Consider the following 17996-nt stretch of genomic DNA (forward strand, 5'->3'; position numbering starts at 1 on the left):
GACCTTCCGGGGCCTCACAGCGCTCCCTCCTCCTCCTCCTCCGCCGCTCTCCTCACTCCCTCACTACCTCGTCTGTACATCAGCACATCAGTCATCCATCAGCAGAAATTAACACCAAAAACCTGACTCACGTTGGCTTCGTTTCAAGGCTCCGAACTATTTCTCTGTTTAGTTTGATCTTCTATCAGCCACCTTTAACTTCCTGCTGCTGGACGTGGCACTTCACCTGCGTGCTGCTGCTGCCCAGCGGCTCGTCTTACAGGAAGTGTACGAAAACAATCGGCGTTGGCTGAGAACTACGCGTCGTGTTCCAAGGCGGTGCAACAAAGCAGCACGCTGCGCGTGTTTTATCTCTGTTGACTTCTTTACGCTAAGATCACAACCGGGAAAAAACACTTCTCATACTAAACCTGCACAGTTTCAGGATTCATATCCAGACACGAGTCGAGCCGTCAGTTAGACTGAACATTTACAGCCAGCTGTGTTTCCAGGGAAGCATCTATTTAGGTTTTTTTTTAAATTTCAGTTTCAACAACTTACACGTTCAAATTCAGCTGTATATATAAATATTTTTAGACAATTCAACAAAATGAAATGAAAGAAAACAAAACAAAACTCCTCTCCAGCTTAACTATTGGTACTTTGAAGATTTAAAATGAGGTTCGACGAAGGAGTTTCAGGGTTCAGCCTGATCTCTGAACAGTTTCACAGGCACCAGCCTGCTGGTGTCAGTGATCCACGTCAAACCCGACCAGGACACTCGATAGGTCCCACTTCATCCTCACAGACACTCTTAGCGGACTGTTGCCTGGCAACAAAGTTGAGAAGATGTGAGTTAATATCGCTCCGTTTCCAGGAACCTAATAAGTGAATCGTTGAGGAATCCGTCTCCACGCCTGTCGGCTCTTTAATGTCTGGTGAGATTCAGCATTCAGACGGCGTTTAGATCCCCGACCCGGGCCGGCAGCGTCAGAGAGGAAGAGCGACGACACCTACAGAGACAGACAGACACAGAGACAGAGACAGAGACCTGTGTGTTGTGCCCCCTGCTGGTGGTCCGGCTGCCCGTGTGTGTGTGTGTGTGTGTGTGTGTGTGTGTGTGTGTGTGTGTGTGTGTGTGTGTGTGTGTGTGTGTGTGTGTGTGTGTGTGTGTGTGTGTGTGTGTGTGTGTGTGTGTGTGTGTGTGTGTGTCTGTGTGTGTGTGTGTGTGACAGCTTCAGCTCTGAGCTGACTCCGCTGTGTTCCCAGCATCCTTTGGGGCAGTAATGAGAGTTTTCTCACTGCTCTGCGACCCGTGACTCAGAGGAGGAGGATGGAGGAGGAGGAGGAGGGGAGGAGGAGGAGGAGGCTGCACTGCGGCACCATCAACCTCCAAAGCTGCCCTTTTGTGTTGTCATTGTGACGTCACTTCCTGCTGCCGTTGGACGGAGGCCCAGTGTGCTGGAGGTGTTTCATCAGTGGGAATGTTTTCGGCGTTACTCAGGAGCCCCGTGTTTCTCATCCTGCCTCGGCCGGGCGGGGCGTCCCGCATGCCCAAAGAATCTCCGTTGTATTTGATCTTGAACACGCAGCAGCCTCGGGGCCGCCTCGGTGACGGTGCGTCTAAATCCGTCAGACGGCGGCACGTTTAATGTCACGCGGTTCCAAAAACGATGTCCTTCCAGCCTTACTACATATATTTCCGGAGTAAATCTGCAACGAAATAACCTCTGGAAAAAAAAAAAAATAGAAATTTCCTCTTTTTCACCAGAGAAACCTGTTGAGGAACATTCTTGAGAAAAACTCTTGGTGTTGTTTCGTTGTGCTTTCTGTTTAGAATAAGAAGGTAAAGTATCGTTGGCTTCACCCTGATCTGACCGCCACCCTTCACCCCCTCCCTCCCTTCCTTCCTCACCCCCCTCACCCAACCCACCCCATAGTTTCACATGTTTAAATACTTGAATGTTGTTTTGCCTTTTTTTTTTGTTTTTTTTTTGTTGGTGTTGTACTTTTTTTTTGTTTTGTCTTTTTTTAAGCAGGTTATTATTGCGGAGAAATGCCTCCACCTCCTACCCCCCACCCCCCCACCCCCTCAGCCCTGTAGAGGTTGTGCCCCTCCCCCACTCCACCTCTAACCTTAGACGACTTATACTAGCTGTGCCATCGTCTGCATGTCTGTGTGCTTCTCACATCCAAACACACACTAACAAAGCGCTGAGCTCACCCCGAATGAATGTGCAGCGGTGAACACGGTAAATCATGCATTAACGCGGTGCTCCGAGTGCCGTCTCCACCGCGGCCGTGTAACAGGAGCAGAGCGGCACACGGCTCTCGGGGAGCGACGGGGGATTAACTCAGGCTCTGCTTGTGTGTCGTTGGGTTTTTTTTTGTTTTTTTTTTTTATGGGGTTTTCGGCGGCCTAAACTTGACCTCTGACTCCGGCTGGAGGTCAAAGAGCCGTCTGTGGTGAGTTGGTTTCTGTCTGGTGAAAGAATACAAATGGGATCTGGGATAATTCCCTCCTCCACCCCCACCCCAACCCCACCTGCTGGACGCCGTCTCACCTCCGAGGTCTCTTGTCGGGTTTGTTGTTTGGGAGGGGGGTCACTTCCTGCTGTAAGGGGGGGTTGGGAGCGGTTTCCTGTCTTCCCATTGTGGTAGCACTAACAGCGTGGAATCACCGTGGAGATCCCTGATCCATCACCACATCATCATCACCCCCCCCCACACACACACACCACCACCACCATCCCTCGCGCTCACTCATAACCCACCCCGCTTCACCGTACACACAAATCCCCCACCACCTCCCCCCCCCTCTGGGCTCCAGACTATTTCTTAGACGTCCTAGGTAACATTTTCATGCCTTGTCCTCCCCCCTGCCCCCTCCCCCTTCCCTCACTCCCCCTTTACCACATCCACTTCCAGGACAGGAAATTCTTCAAAGGATTCTTTGCAAAAGTAAGTTATTGCTCTGTGTGTCCTCAGTGTGTCTCTCTTTCTATTATGATTTTTTTCCTCCTCTCACGCGTCACACTTTGATCACACCTGAAGGCTGGAAAGAGACACACACACACACACACACACACACACACACACACACACACACACACACACACACACACACACATGGGAAATCTGTGTGGAGAGACAACCATGTCTGATGATGCATGTGTGTGTGAGCAGGTGGGGTGGTTTCGGAAGGGGTGGGGCACCTCTGTGTTTCTCTCTCTGTGTGTGTGTGTGTGTGTGTGTGTGTGTGTGTGTGTGTGTGTGTGTGTGTGTGTGTGTGTGTGTGTGTGTGTGTGTGTGTGTGTGTGTGTGTGTGTGTGTGTGTGTGTTTATTAACTGGCGTGCCTTCTCTCCCTTCAGCCGATGAACCAAGATGGGAACAATGAACAGTTTGTGTTTTTTTTTTTTTAATGGTTGTTGTTCTAACCATCACTGTCGACTGCTTCAGTGCACCACATCCTACCGACAAATCCTGTTCCCTTTTACCCAAGTGTGGTTCCTACTGTGACACGGCACTCAAAAAATAAAAATCTTTGGTCTTTTACCTGCTGCGTTCTCTCTTATTTACAGGTGTGTGTTGTGTGTCTTTCTTACCAAGGGATCTTGCAAAAGGAAGTAAACTCTACTCGTTTCCTAACTGCTTCCTGTCCCTGTTGTGTGTGTGTCTGCAGGCCGGGAAGAAGCCAGTGCGAGCCGTGCTGTGGGTGTCGGCAGATGGTCTTCGCGTCGTAGACGACAAAACAAAGGTAATAAGAAGTCCCCTCGTGTCCCTTGGAAACGCCTCCGTCAAACAGAAAAGAGCAGCCGGAGGAAGCACACGAAGCTTTTAGTGGCTTCAAAGGAGGAAGTCTCCGAGCTCCAGCAGTTAATAATAATTCCATAACTCTGGGGTCGTGACCTCCAGAAGGCCCTCTTTGGTAATATGCACAGGGTGCACCTGCAGGTTGAGATACGAGTAAACAGCATCACATTAATGGTTACGTTGCCACCTGCTGGAGAGCAGCGGTACTGCGTCAGAACAGGACTGGAGGCTCTGAGTTCAACAGGTTATAAAATGGAACAAAAATAACAAATCTTTGCAGTTTTTTCTTTGTTTCTTGATCTTGTAGCGGTTTGTGGTTTATTTCAATCATTTGAATATTGATTATCGTTAGTTATCGTTGCCTAAAAGGCCAGAGGGGCGAGTGCACTCATTTTAATTTTCAAAGTAATCAACTGACTAGTTTAATAAAGGTGTGTTTTGTTGTATATGTACTTGTTTTCTGTATTAAATATATGAACTCAGATTTTACTGATATTCAGGCTTAGAATAAACTCAAGTGAGAAACTATCAGTTTTATTGTTAAAATCTTTGTTTTCAGTAATAAATGTTGTACAAGAAGTGGAACAAGGACATAATCAGACATAAAATGTTCCGAAATTTTAAATCTAGTGTGGAGTTTCCAAACTTGTATTTTCATTTTCATTTTGTCTTCACTTTTTATTGTAAGTAATAAAACAATCATGTTAATCTTGCTCCTTCTGGCAGCAGCCGTTGTTTTCTGAGCGCTCTTCACTGAAGAGCCATTCAGCAGGAAAACTCTCGGCCCACGTTTGGAAACGACTCGGCTGAGAGTCACTTCACTGCGGCGGCGACGTTTTAATGTGATGCTAACGAGGTGAACCGTGTGTTTGCAGGATCTGATCCTGGACCAGACGATAGAGAAGGTGTCCTTCTGCGCTCCGGACAGGAACTTCGAGCGGGCGTTCTCGTACATCTGCAGGGACGGCACCACGCGGCGCTGGATCTGCCACTGTTTCATGGCCATCAAAGACTCGGTGAGAACTCGTTTCAATGCCACAGAAGTAATATCTGCATTACTGTATTAGAAATGAATACTGAACATTTGTATGTAAAAATGTTAAAAGGCCGCTCACACTTCCAGTTTAAATCTTCCTTTTCCTTCTTACTGTTTACTGACAGTGTCCTTAAACGACGTGGCTGGTTTGACTTCCTGTTTGTAATGCGTTTAGTTCTGGACGTCACGTTAAAAGACACCTGTCCTTTGCTGAACTTCCTGTTTCAGGGCGAGCGTCTCAGTCACGCTGTCGGCTGTGCGTTCGCCGCCTGTCTGGAGCGGAAACAGAAGCGGGAGAAGGAGTGCGGCGTCACGGCGACTTTCGACGCCAACAGAACCACCTTCACCCGCGAGGGCTCCTTTCGCGTTACCACGGCAACAGAGGCGGCAGAACGGGAAGAGGTCATGAGGCAGCTACAGGACGCTAAAAAAGGTCGGTGCTCGCGGCGTCGCTCCCCACGGCTGTATTTGCTTGAGGATGATTGCCTGAACATTGTTCCGTCCTCCAGCAGCAGAGACGGACGCCAAGGTCGCCGGGAACTCGGCCACCAGCGGGACGAACCCCTCCGTGCACCAGACGGGCGGCTCGCCGTCCCCGTCGTCCTCCCCGCCGCTGTCCGCCGCCACGCTGGGTCCTCAGGCGATCCCCCGCAGACACGCACCGGCCGAGGCCCTGGCCAGGCAGGGCTCCTTCAGAGGCTTCCCGGCCCTCAGTCAGAAGACGTCCCCCTTCAAGAGACAGATGTCTCTGCGCATGAACGAGCTGCCCTCCAATATGCAGCGCAAGTCCGATTTCCCCAGCAAGAACACAGGTGAGTCGGGGATGATGTCATCAGCCTCAGCTGTCTGAGAACCTTCCAGCTTTCGGCCTGCGGAGGAAAAAGAGATTTCGGAAATGTCCCAAACACGCAGTCCCAGCTCAGACTTTTGTACATCTGCTCCTCTTCCAGTCCCGGAGGTGGAAGGAGAAGGCGACAGCATCAGCTCACTGTGCACTCAGATCACCTCGGCTTTCAGTGGACCTCCGGAGGATCCGTTCTCCTCGGCCCCGATGCCCAAACCGGCTTCTTCCCCGCAGTCTCCTGTAGCACCAGGTACAACCTGCAGTTATAAACACGCGCATGTAAACGCTCTTCTGCCGCGTGTAGCACGAAAGTTGTTATCACTTTGAGCCCCAAATTAATTTCTGTTTAAAAGGAAATTAAAGCAGATTACAAATCAGAAGGATTATTATCACAGGAAGTCATCACGTATTAGTCTTTATTAGGTCGTTACAAACATTTGCAAGTTTTGTTCCTCAGTTTGCTAATTCCTGCAATTTCACTGCAAAAAAAAACCCCAAAAAATAAATTAAATCAAAATGTTTGAGAAAAGCTACAAAATCAAACGTTTGTTTTTTGTTTTTTTAATCACAACAATAGAAAAAAAAACCAGAGAAATCCTGGAGGGGCTGATGAGAAGTGAAGCGATAAATGGTCTGTCCTCGTGTAGCGCTTTATCACCTTTCGGTCTCAAAGCGCTTTAACATGGTTTCCCCATTCACCCATTCACACACTAATGAGACTGATCACCATGCAAGGTGCTGCCATCAGGAGAACATTCACACACTGATGGTTCACCATCGGGAGCAACTTAGGGTTCAGTGTCTTGCTCAAGGACACTTAGGCATTTGGACAGGAGGAGCCGGGGATCGAACCACCAACCTTCCGATTAATGTCCAACCCACTCTACCGTCTGAGCCACAGCCCCCTTTATAGACTGGTGTGCCTTTAAACCAGAGCAGAAGAAGAAGAAGGTGCAACAAGACGACTTGGAAATATTGACAGATTCATTTTTTTTAAACAGATGATGTGAAATGATTTGCAGTAATTCTGAGAGGCCGAGTTAGAAGGTTACTTTTGTCAGGTTTCTTGTAAAGGTGCATTAACTGAATATGAAAACAGTCAGAGAGCAGAGAACTGCGTAGGCCCTCCCCCCCCACCCGTGCGCGTGCGCGCACACACACACACACACACACAGGAAGTCAATCCACTTCATGATTGTGCTGCTGTTAATTAAGATTTTTTATTTCGAGAACGTTTGCCCTCCTCACATTTTTTTCTTTTACACAGCTGAGTTTCTAACACTTGTTTGTGCTTCTTAACTGCGCAGCCACACTCAGCATGTCTCACTAAAGATGAACGGCCCTTCCTTTAGCTTCTGTCTCTGCTCTGCTGTAGTGAACGGCACGACTCCGGCCTTCCCTGCATCATCTGTTGCCGCCGCTACCGCTACCGCTAACCCCCCAGCTCTGCCTCCCGCTCTGCCCGCTCGAGACACTAACCCCTGGGCTAAGAACCCAGCAGGGGGCCCGGCCCCCGCACAGCCAGGTGAGCAGCTCCGAGGAGACACTGAAGAGTCGCAGAGATTAAACTCGGTCTTTATCTTCCGTCTTCATCGCATCTGTCTTCCGGGGGTTTTCCAAGTGAAATGGGAGTTTGTGTAATAACGACATCTAATGAGGCCGGATGGCGAGATTTAATCGAGTCCTTTAGTTGGTGTGGATTAGTAGTGGATTAATAGTAACATGAGTTCATCACGACACAGTCGCTCTTCTTCGTTGGGTTTCACCTCCTGCCGTCGGGGCACCGCTCCGATAAATAACCAACGAGCTGGAGGTGCAGATCCCGCTCTGATGAGCGAGCCTGAATGTGTGCTTTTATTTGCACTTTTTATTGCAGGTACAGTAATTTAATGAGTTTACTTGTCGTCTGTCTGAGTGACGTCATCCTCACTTCCTGTGTCTCCGTCCTCGGTGGGTGAGAAACCGTCAAACGCTCACTGAACTGAAAGGAAACCGGTGAAGAGAAATAAGTACAATATGAGGTTTCTTTCAGGGATGATGGCGGAAACACAAAGAGGGATTCTAATGGCCCGAAGCAGGAATAAAACAATTAACAGAAGGATTTAAATTTGGAAAATGTATTTCTCCTTCGCTGTCTTGAAAGGTTCTTATTCAGTGTGACGTGGATACGATGCCTGTAAATAAGTTGCCGGTGACACTGAGACATGTTGAGGATGTAACGACTCGGCGTGAAGAACGTTTATTACGTGCCGGTCTCTTCTCTTCTTCTCTCTCGGTCGATGAACTGTCTCTCTTCTTTGGTTGTGACTCATTCATTTCATCCTGTCTGCCAACAGGAAGTGACTGGTCGTCTCCAACCCCGATGATCGTGGTCCCCCCCCCCTCCTCCTCCCCAGTGATGCCCTCTCACAAGCGCACGCCCTCCGAAGCCGACCGGTGGTTAGAGGAAGTCTCCAAGTCGGTCCGCGCCCCGCTGCCCAACCCCATCCTGGCCGCGGCCCCGCCCCCCATCCAGCCGTTCGCTGTTCCCGCCGCTGCGCCGGTGGCCTTCATGCCCTCTCTGCCCCCCACGGTGCCCATGCTGCCCCCTCGCCAGCCCGCCTTCCACGCTCCGCCCCCGGCCTCCTACCCGATGCCCAACGGGCTTCCGTTCCCTCAGCCCAGCGTGCCCGTGATCGGCATCACTCCGTCGCAGATGGTGGCCAACGTGTTCGGCTCTGCCTCGCAGCCGCAGCCGTTCCCCGTCCCCGCCTCCACGACCCCGCAGCACAACGCCGTCTGCAACGTCAGCCCGTTGTTCATCAAACCCCCGCCGCCCGTCGCCGCGCACCCCGCCGCCCTCCAGCCGGCCAACGGCAGCGTGACCTTCAACGGCGCCGACAGCTGGGCCGCCGCGTCTCTGCTCGCTCCATCCTCCCCCTCCATCCAGCCGCCGCCGCAGGAGGACGCCTTCGAGGCCCAGTGGGCGGCGCTAGAGGGCCGCTCGCGCCAGCGCACCACGCCCTCCCCCACAAACCCCTTCTCCACCGAGCTGCACAAGACCTTTGAGATCCATCTCTGAGGACGGGTTTTGTAGTTCAAAGGTCACGGACAATAAGGCAGGCGGGTGACGGACGACGGACTCCCTCCCTGTCTGGTTGAGTGGACACCTCTGCAGGGACGGTGCGGAACTCCAGGGAAGAAGAAAATAAAACAAAACGTGTCGCTGAGGACGAGGGCGTCGGCTCCCCGGGCGTTTCATCAGCTTCGTCTGCATCGTTTTCTTTCTGCTGCAGAGCGCGATGGCCATCATCACCCCCTCTTCCCCCCCCCACGTCAGCCCCTCCACCCGCCCAGGTGTGGCGCCCCCTGTTGGCCGGACGAGACCTCCGTCACCTGGCAGAGGACCTGCAGCACTGAGAGGACTCGAGCTTCCACACGAGAAGCTCTCATGAATAACTTCCCAATCGTAAGAATATAGTGAGACGATGCCAAAATCTTTATTTTTATGCATTAAGTATATTTTAAATAGCTTTGGAATCTAACAGAAGAGTTGTAAGTAATCTTGCCAAAGGCACAGGCTAGCTACGATGAAACGAGTTTATGTTCGTGTATACAAGAAATGTTCGTATATATTATACATATATATATATATATATATATATATATATATATATATATATATATATATAGAATCTATACTGTACACACAGCTCACAGCAGTGCTAATTTCTAATGTGATGTAAAGAGATTTTGTGAAGGGACAGCTGCTTTACTTTTGTGTTTTATTTTTTGAAAGAAGAATCTCTTCGTCGCCGTTCGTTGCATCCTGTGATCGGATGTGAAGCATCTCACTGTAAATAGGGTGTCATTGCAGCAACAATCAATGTGGACCTAGCAATGATGGCGGTGCCCGACTGGTGGCCTCTCGTGCTTGTGCTCAGTCTTCTTTTTTTTTTTTTTTAATAGTTTAGCTCACATCAGCACTTGACGTTTTTTTTTCCCTCCGTCTGTTGTCACCGTCTTTATTTTCGGTAACAATCTCCTTTTTTTTATTATAATGCAGTGGGACGTCTCATCTCTTTTTTTTTTTTTTAATAGTTCATTTAAAAAAAAATATTGCACAAGCACTAAAGTAGATGGTTTGACCTCACAGGTGACCTTTGATCCACACGGGTCAGTCAGTAGCTGAGCGACTGACCCCCTCTCCCCCCTCCCTCCCCCACGACCTCCGTCAGCCTGCTGCGGGGAGATAAAACGGTTTTCATCTCTCACTGTCTGATTTCTCTATCATGTTTTTTTTTTTTTTTTTTTTTTTAAATCAAAACCTGTGAAGATTATCTATTCTCTGATCTATTTTTCCATTTTGTAATTATTTCATTACTTTATTCTTTGGAGAAATACTGAAGCTAAAAGATTGAATAAACTCATGGTGGTAGAGGAAATTTGCAGTCTTTGGTTTTGATTGTACGGTTCGATAACGAGTCCTTAAAGCATTTAATTGGAGCTATTTTATTATAAATTTAGCAAACAAAAGTGACAAATATTTATTGGTTCCAGGTTCTTAAATGTGGGACTCTGCTGCTTTTCTGTTTAACGATTATTCATCCAGTATCTTTGGGTTCTGGGTGGTTTGTCGGCCGCACCGAGACGTCACCTTTTCGAGAAAACAACTAGTTGCAGCCCTCACATTCATGAATGTTAAATTATATTTGCAAGAACATGTGTTAAAGCTGTTGACATTAAACAAACTAGGTTGATAATAACACAGTAAAATAGCTGGAAGTCGACGAGCAACTCTACCAGAGCAGAAAGGCCTTTATTTTCTTGCTCAGATTTTCCCAATCGGTCCGCAGGTTCAAACCACCAACAGTTTGTTTATGAAACTAAAACTCCGTCACGAGATACTGCCTCAAACAATGTTTTACTTTCTGTAAAATTATAGTTCCTGAGACTCCCATCAAAACCAGGTAATGTTTATCATTCCTCCCACAACCTCTTTTATAGCAAAAAAACAACAACAGTGGTGGAGCCAAGTGTCCAGAGGATGCTGTGTCTGATAATATCTCCTCTGTAAGTATGAATTTAAACTTCCTGGGATCAATAACTGGCATCGGTGGCATTATGAAGATGAATATGTAGAAGAAAATAGCTCAAATAATCACCTTTGGGCCTTTAAAAGTGCAGAAACGCCTTCCAAATCGTTAATGTTTCAAACGGGCGTGTCGTTTGGTCCCCCAGCCAGCAGGCGGCGCTGTCCGCAGAGCTGCTATCCGGTGTGGCGGCGTCCTTATAAATACAGCCCGGAAGACATGGATCGGCTCTTCAAACAAGTGTACATGTGTGTGAAAGCGGCGTTGTGTTGGCTAAAAACGTAAAGGTAAGACTCCCAGTGCCTCTTCACGTGAACACCGCTCTGCTCTGGAGCCGCAGCGGCTCCGTTACGGCCAGGTGAAGCGCTCACTTAACCGGCTAGCTGTGGAGGCTGGCCGGGCTAACGGCGGCTCTACTTTGCCTCTACGAGAAAAACCCTGACAGGAATAGTGGCAGAAAATAATGAAACGACAATTAAAACGGAGGAACATTTGAAGGGGAATGAACACACCGGTTGTTAATTTTGACACGAACACGTCTCGGCTGAATAACGGCCGACGCGAAGCAGAAGTTGTTTTGGCTGCTAGCTTCAGTGACATCCTGACGTTCACTTCGGGTTTTGCGTTTAAACTCAACAACTCTTCATCACCAACAGCTGCTGATGAAGACTCGTGTTTCTCTTCAGCATTTCAACTGGCAGAAAGTTGGAACCGAACCTCCCAACTGTGTCTGCAAAGCGAGACGTGCTTTGAGCTAATGTACTATCAAGTTGTAGCCCGAGTAGCTGCTGCCTGCTAAAAACACCTTCAGTTAGACCAGTTACACCTTCAGTTACACCTTCAGTTAGACCAGTTACACCTTCAGTTAGACCAGTTACACCTTCAGTTACACCTTCAGTTAGACTAGTTACACCTTCAGTTAGACCAGTTACACCTTCAGTTAGACCAGTTACACCTTCAGTTACACCTTCAGTTAGACCAGTTACACCTTCAGTTAGACCAGTTACACCTTCAGTTACACCTTCAGTTAGACCAGTTACACCTTCAGTTAGACTAGTTACACCTTCAGTTAGACCAGTTACACCTTCAGTTACACCTTCAGTTAGACTAGTTACACCTTCAGTTAGACCAGTTACACCTTCAGTTAGACCAGTTACACCTTCAGTTAGACTAGTTACACCTTCAGTTAGACCAGTTACACCTTCAGTTACACCTTCAGTTAGACCAGTTACACCTTCAGTTAGACCAGTTACACCTTCAGTTAGACCAGTTACACCTTCAGTTAGACCAGTTACACCCTCTGTAACGAACCAGAAGCGGTTTTAAATCATCTGTAGCCTCTCTAAGATCATCTAGTCCAGGTTAGACCGTGAGACTCTAATTATAGTGGAACCGGTCTCATGTGGTCTAGATGGGGTGAAAAGCGGTGAAATGTCCCTTTTTGTTGCATTTTTACAAAGAAAACAAAGGTCTCACAAACCAGAAACGGTGTTTTAAAGAATATTTAGCCTATGGAGGATAATCTAGTGCAGGTTAGACTGATCTAATTATAGCGGTTTAAAATCTGGAACGGGTCTAATGTGGTCTAGATGAGGTGAAAAGCGGTGAAATGTTACTTCTTTTTTTTTGTTTTTCATTCACATGAGTAGAATAAAAGTTTCACAAATTGGAAACTGTGTTTTACAGTATCTTGAGACTTTTTATGAAAATTTCGTCCCAGTGTGAGCTGTCTGTTGGTAGTGGTTTTAGATCTGGACCTGTTCTGATGTGGAAAAAGCTGTGAAATGCCCCTTTTTCTTTCTTTTTTTTTTACACTTTCACAAGTCGAGTAAAAGCTTTACTCATTTCAAATTGCGTTCCAGACAGAGTTCAGGTTTTTATCTGAAATATTATAAGTGCATGAAAACGTGCAAAATAACCGAGAAGGACTAAAGGAGAAGTCAGAGATGCAAGTCAGGTTTCCCTTAACTTTTCCTTTAAGTGACGACGCTAACTTCAGTGTTTGTTTGTAAAGCTTTGTGTCAAAAAGCAAACCTCTGAAATGTTCTGGTTACAACAGACACGCCGATTCTAAAGGGGAGAAGAAAAAAAAAGTAAAGTAAGGAAATTAATTATGCAGTAAAAGTATAATCACAAACAAAACAAACCAAAAAAAAAATCGTATTTTTGACACCAACACCCGTGTTCGCCTTTTGGTTGTTGTTCCAGAGATGTGCGGCGCCGGTCCAGATCACAGCAGCAGAACCAGGTTCACGTGGGAGCTCGACACACGAAAGGTGAAACGTCACACAGTTGTATTAATCAGACTCTCTGATCGGCCTCCTGCTGACGTCTCCTCTGTGTTTTGTTTTGGCTCCAGGTTTGAACTTTTCAGCCTCCTGTGTTCTAATTTTGTGTCATCGCTACGAGTCAGCATGTCCCTTCGAGGGCCCTTAACCGCCGTCATCACCGCGGTGCTCGGGGCCACGTTGGGCGGGCTGCTCATCTGGAGAGCGTATCGAACGAAAGGGAAGCGGCCGCCGTCCGTCCAGACGGCGGTCGATCCCGCGGAGGCTCCTCGTCGCGCGGACGCCGAGTACGAACGCGTCCGACCGGCGCAACCTCTCCAGACGGAAGTCGAGGCCGCGGAGCGCCGGTCCGCTCGGCCGCCGGGCCCCCCGGTCCGGATCCCCTCCTCCGAGCAGCTGCTGGGCGTGACGCCGGTGACGGTGAGCTCGGAAGAGGAATGGCAGCAGCTGTGGCCGCTGATGCGGGAGGAGCTGTCGGTCTTCCCCGTGCTGGGGCTGGACTGTGAATGGGTAAAGACCGAAGGCGTAAGAAAATACCTTTTGCATGTCGACGCGTTGAGAGAATGACGGAAAAATCCACCCGAGATCTCGTAGCTTTTGGAAAATTGGAGCTAAAAAAAAACAAAACAAAAAACCACAAACAAACGAGAGAACGATCCGGCCGTGTGAGAGCGGGTGGAGTTTTCCTTTTAACCGTCCGTGTCCCTGCGTCCCGTCTGACCCGGCCGCCGCCGCTCTCCGTCCCAGGTGTCGGCGAAGGGCCGGGCGTCGGCGGTCTCCCTGCTGCAGATGGCCTCGTACTCGGGTCTGTGCGTGCTGGTGAGGCTGCTGGCGTTCCGCGGCGGGCAGCAGCCGTTCCCGCTCAGCCTGATGGAAGTCCTGCGGGACCCGCACGTCCTGAAGGTCGGCGTCGGCTGCTACGAGGACGGCAAGCGTCTGACGCGCGACTACGGCCTGTCGCTGACCTGCACGGTCGACCTGCGCTACCTCGCATTAAGACACCGGTACGGGGGAAGAAACGGACGCCTTCTACGCAGATCCCTTTTTTTTAAATTATTACTATTATTATTATTATTATGATTATTGCTTTTTTGAAATCGTGTCTCTCTCTGTTTCAGACACACGTCGTTGAATAACGGCCTCAGTCTGAAGGTCCTGGCTGCCGATCTGTTGAATGTATCTCTTGATAAGTCTGTGGAGCTGCGCTGCAGCGACTGGGAAGCCGAGCGGCTGAGTCTGGAGCAGGTGGGGAGCCGGTCCGCTTCCGTTGTTTGAGTTTCTTCACTAAATAACCGATAACTTCATTTCCCGGCGCCCGACCGACTGCGTTCATGTTCCCGGTCTGAATCTTTTTTGTCTCGCTGCTCCCTCCAGATGACGTACGCCGCCAGAGACGCCCAGGTGTCCATCGCCGTCTTCCTCCACCTCCTGGGCCTCCAGTCGCAGGTCGTCCCCGCCGCCCCCGACGGGAGCTCCTACCAGGAGCTGGCCACCCGCTGCCAGGGTCTGATGGACGTCCCCTTCAGGGGCCGAGGAGACGGAGAGGACGGGGCCGGAGACGGCGAGAGGAGGCGGAGGACGCGGAAGCCGGCGGCCTTCGAAAGCCCGGAGTCTGGAGATCAGCAAGTCCCGGACCCGCGGAAGAACCACCGGAGGAAGGCGCTGGGCGTCGGCTACACCGTCAGGTGAGCAGCGTCTCCGGAGTTTGAGGGCTTCAGAGGGAGAATATGAAAGTCTGGGCGTCGGTTGATATTCCTCTCCGTCTTTGTCTGTCTGTCACAGGAAGTCTCCTCTCTACGATAACTGCTTCCTCCACGCGCCCGACGGCCAGCCGCTCTGCACCTGCGACAAGAAGAAAGCCAAATGGTACCTCGATAAAGGAATCGGAGGTAAGCCTGAAATCTTCTTCCCCCCCCCCCGCAGGGTTCCTCCTCTGGTCTCGTTCGCTCCCGCCATCACCGATGAACTCTGAATATCTTCAAGTCTGGAGGTTCCCGAGGCTTTAAATATGGAACTTTTTACAGTTTAGTTTCTGAGGAGCCGAGTTTGGCTCCGACGTTTGATTTGAAACGAAACGTGTCGCAAAAAGGGATTTAAAAAAAAAAAAAAAAAAATTAATGAAGGGTTGGTGCACGTTGAGTTCAAAGACCGTTGGAAATTTGAAAACTCAACGATGATTTATGTTTTTACAGTTTCCGGCTGATAGATGTTTTTGTTGAAAACATTCCTTTAGACGTTTTTTTTTTGTTTCTGTTCGTTGGTCGAGAAGTTTATTCTGAAGAGATGAGAATATTTCGTCTTTATTTCCCACTTCTTCAGTCTGACGATGTTTCTCTGGTGTGTTTGTGCCGCAGTGCTCCAGAGCGAAGAGCCTTTTGTCGTGCGGCTGCTGTTCGAGCCGTCGGGACGTCCGGACTCGCAGCAGGACTACTATCTCACCGCCAAGGAGAACCTGTGCGTGGTCTGCGGGAAAGCCGACTCCTACATCAGGTATGAGCTGGTTTTCGGTTCGGTTCTCCGGATTGAGAAGGGGCGGGGGGGAGCGACCGGTTCCGTCATGTCGTCCCATTTGATTGATTTCCTCCGGGTTCCTGCAGGAAAAACATCGTCCCGCACGAGTACCGGCGGCATTTCCCCACAGAGATGAAGGACCACAACTCCCACGACATCCTGCTGCTGTGCACCGGCTGCCACGCCGCCTCCAACATGCACGACAGCTTCCTGAAGCAGCAGCTGGCCGACGAGTTCGCCGCCCCGCAGGGCTGCGAGGAGGGCGTGCGGCTGCTGGAGGACTCGGACCGCCGGCGCGTGCGCTCGGCCGCCCGAGCTCTGCTCACCGCCGGCGACGGGCTGCCGGAGCCGCGGCGGGAGGAGCTGCAGGTTCTCATCAAGAGCTTCCTGAACACGGACGAGGAGCAGCAGCTGACCGACGAGGCGCTGCAGCAGGCGGCCGCCCTGGAGACCAGGTGGGTGGAGACTTATTTATTTTATTTTTTTTTAAATTGTAACACCACCGGAAATTAAAAACAAAACTAAAAAAAAAAAAAAAAAAAAATCCAGTTTGACTTTTTTTTTAAACTATGAAGTCATTTTCTGGTGTTGAACTCGAATAAAAACCTTCTCGGCTTTGTTGCATGAAACAAACGGAAACTAAAAGTTCAAGTGCCAAAAAAAAAAAACATCGAACATCGTGAACATGTGCTGTAACGCCTCCGAGAGTTTATTATCTGCCTGAGCAACGTAGCCGAACAGAGACGGATGGAATTAAAAGTTTTTATTTCAACAGAAGCTCATAATCCTGCTTCGATGGGCTCGTTGGATTTATTTGCATTTTAATTTTTCCCATCAGACAGACGAGATCTGAAATGTTTCTTAAAAATCTTTAAAAATACACTTTAAAATCAATCCAGGTCGATTAATACTGAACTTTAAAATCTCTACATTTTAAAACTCTCCGATATTCTGTGTTTGCAGGAAGTAAGAATTTCCAACCCGCCTTTTTAATACCTGTTGATCGTCTGAATTATAGTTTAACGTACACGCCCTCGCTAATATTCCCACACCGAGCCGCCGCCACCGCCGGATGACGTTCGAGGCCCGGCCGGTCGGCCGGTCGGCTGGTCGGCCGGTCGGCCGGTCGGCCGGTGTGGTCGTCGCTCCGCCTTTCGCGTGCATGCGCCGGAGCTGTTGTGCGTTCCCGTCTCTTGACTGCTGCTCTCTCCTCCTCCTCCTCCTCCTCCTCCTCCTCCTCCTCGAAGGATCTTGAACGAGGCGTACGTGCCTCACGGGCTGAAGGTGGTGCGAGCGCACGCCGAGCGCGGCCTGCGGGGCCTCATGGACCTGGAGCGCCGCTGGAGGCAGCACTTCCTCACCACCATGCAGCCGCGCCACCTTCCTCCCTTCTGGTCCGTCGAGCACAATCACAGCAAGTTCCTCCGCAAGTACGGAGACGACCTGCCCGTCAAACTCAACTGAGCGTCGGATCGTCAGGTTTTTACAACCCGGACTGCTTGTTTGTTTGTTTGTTTGTTTGTTTGTTTTTTTAAGTGAGCAGACGAAACGCACTGATGGAGTTAGCGGGGACCTGAAGCGTCGAGCGGCCACTCTGACGGACATAAACGAACTCTGACCTTCGGACAAACGCCAACCGCGCCGACACTTTTTTTTTTAATGCTGAAAAATGTCTAATTATTTATGAAATAAGTGAAGATATCTGATGATTTTTTTTAGAAGGAGATGCGGCCTGCTCTTAATCCCCCTGCACCTGATGAACCCCCGTCCCCCCTCCCCCCGCTCCGTCCCCCCTCCCCCACTCCTGCAGGCCTGCAGCTCATCACCTCCGTCATGAGGAGAAACGATTTGCTTCGCAGAGACGAGGTCATTTTCAACGCGACCTTAAATGACTCTACAGCGTTAGTTTTCACTCTATTGTCTGTTTTAGGTCAATAGATGAAAGAAACATCTTGAACTCCGACTCGATCTTTGCCCCGATTTTTTTTTTTTTTTTTTTTTTTTTCTAAAAGATGAGTTTGTAGTCGAGATGCCTGAATGTGCTCCACCCTCGCGGGAGGAGACGGATGTTGGCGTTCTTCCAGTCGATCCATTTACCCCCCCCCCCCCCCTCCTCCCACCAGCTCATGTTTCCGTTCTGCTGCCGAGTCTCCGGACGGTCGGGGACATCTTCATGGCTCATGTTTTAATGTGCCTCTTAAAAACCCCGAACCGGAACCGGAGACGTCACCAGGACCTCGATTCCGTTTTTCACCCCGACGTCGTTCCACACAAATCAAATTGCACAGAGAAGAGAAGGCGCCAACGTAACGAACTAAAAACTCCCTCTGCGAGGCTGATCTTCATCATGAGTGTTAAATTAATTTGTAAACTTTGTGCTTTCTCTATTGTGAGTGAAATTGAAAAAAAAAAAAATAAAAGTTTGTATTTATATTCTGCGACTCGTTTTGTT

General features: G+C 49.4%; 2 protein-coding genes across 10 annotated transcripts in view; both read left to right on the forward strand.

The window, feature by feature from the left end:
* Window positions 1-10097, forward strand: part of numb (NUMB endocytic adaptor protein) — a 37793-nt gene extending 27696 nt beyond the window's left edge. For 2 of the 8 annotated variants that reach the window (XM_069711636.1, XM_069711638.1), the window contains exons 4-11: window positions 2908-2940; window positions 3663-3737; window positions 4669-4809; window positions 5058-5262; window positions 5339-5641; window positions 5780-5923; window positions 7049-7198; window positions 8010-10097. In XM_069711636.1, coding sequence (XP_069567737.1) covers window positions 2908-2940; window positions 3663-3737; window positions 4669-4809; window positions 5058-5262; window positions 5339-5641; window positions 5780-5923; window positions 7049-7198; window positions 8010-8734 — 1776 coding nt within the window. In that variant the 3' untranslated portion in view covers window positions 8735-10097. The remainder of the gene's footprint in view (window positions 1-2907; window positions 2941-3662; window positions 3738-4668; window positions 4810-5057; window positions 5263-5338; window positions 5642-5779; window positions 5924-7048; window positions 7199-8009) is intronic. The other 6 variants (XM_069711639.1, XM_069711642.1, XM_069711643.1 and 3 more) reach the window with 6 other exon arrangements.
* Window positions 10098-10951: 854 nt separating this feature from the next.
* Window positions 10952-17977, forward strand: exd2 (exonuclease 3'-5' domain containing 2). 2 transcript variants are annotated; one of them, XM_069711672.1, is made up of 10 exons: window positions 10952-11032; window positions 12954-13021; window positions 13105-13558; window positions 13781-14037; window positions 14152-14278; window positions 14408-14718; window positions 14816-14922; window positions 15388-15523; window positions 15631-15999; window positions 16792-17977. In XM_069711672.1, the coding sequence occupies exons 3-10, from the start codon at window positions 13160-13162 to the stop codon at window positions 17006-17008; spliced, it is 1923 nt and encodes a 640-aa protein (XP_069567773.1). In that variant the 5' UTR covers window positions 10952-11032; window positions 12954-13021; window positions 13105-13159; the 3' UTR covers window positions 17009-17977. The 2 variants fall into 2 exon arrangements, with proteins under 2 accessions (XP_069567773.1, XP_069567774.1); XM_069711673.1 differs by having other exon boundaries at window positions 13105-13543.
* Window positions 17978-17996: the final 19 nt, after the last annotated feature.

The sequence above is a fragment of the Brachyistius frenatus genome, unplaced genomic scaffold (genome assembly GCF_029030835.1).
Source record: "Brachyistius frenatus isolate BFR_SWC_R1_liver_20210118 unplaced genomic scaffold, ASM2903083v1 Contig_102, whole genome shotgun sequence".
Classification (NCBI taxonomy): Eukaryota; Metazoa; Chordata; class Actinopteri; family Embiotocidae; genus Brachyistius; species Brachyistius frenatus.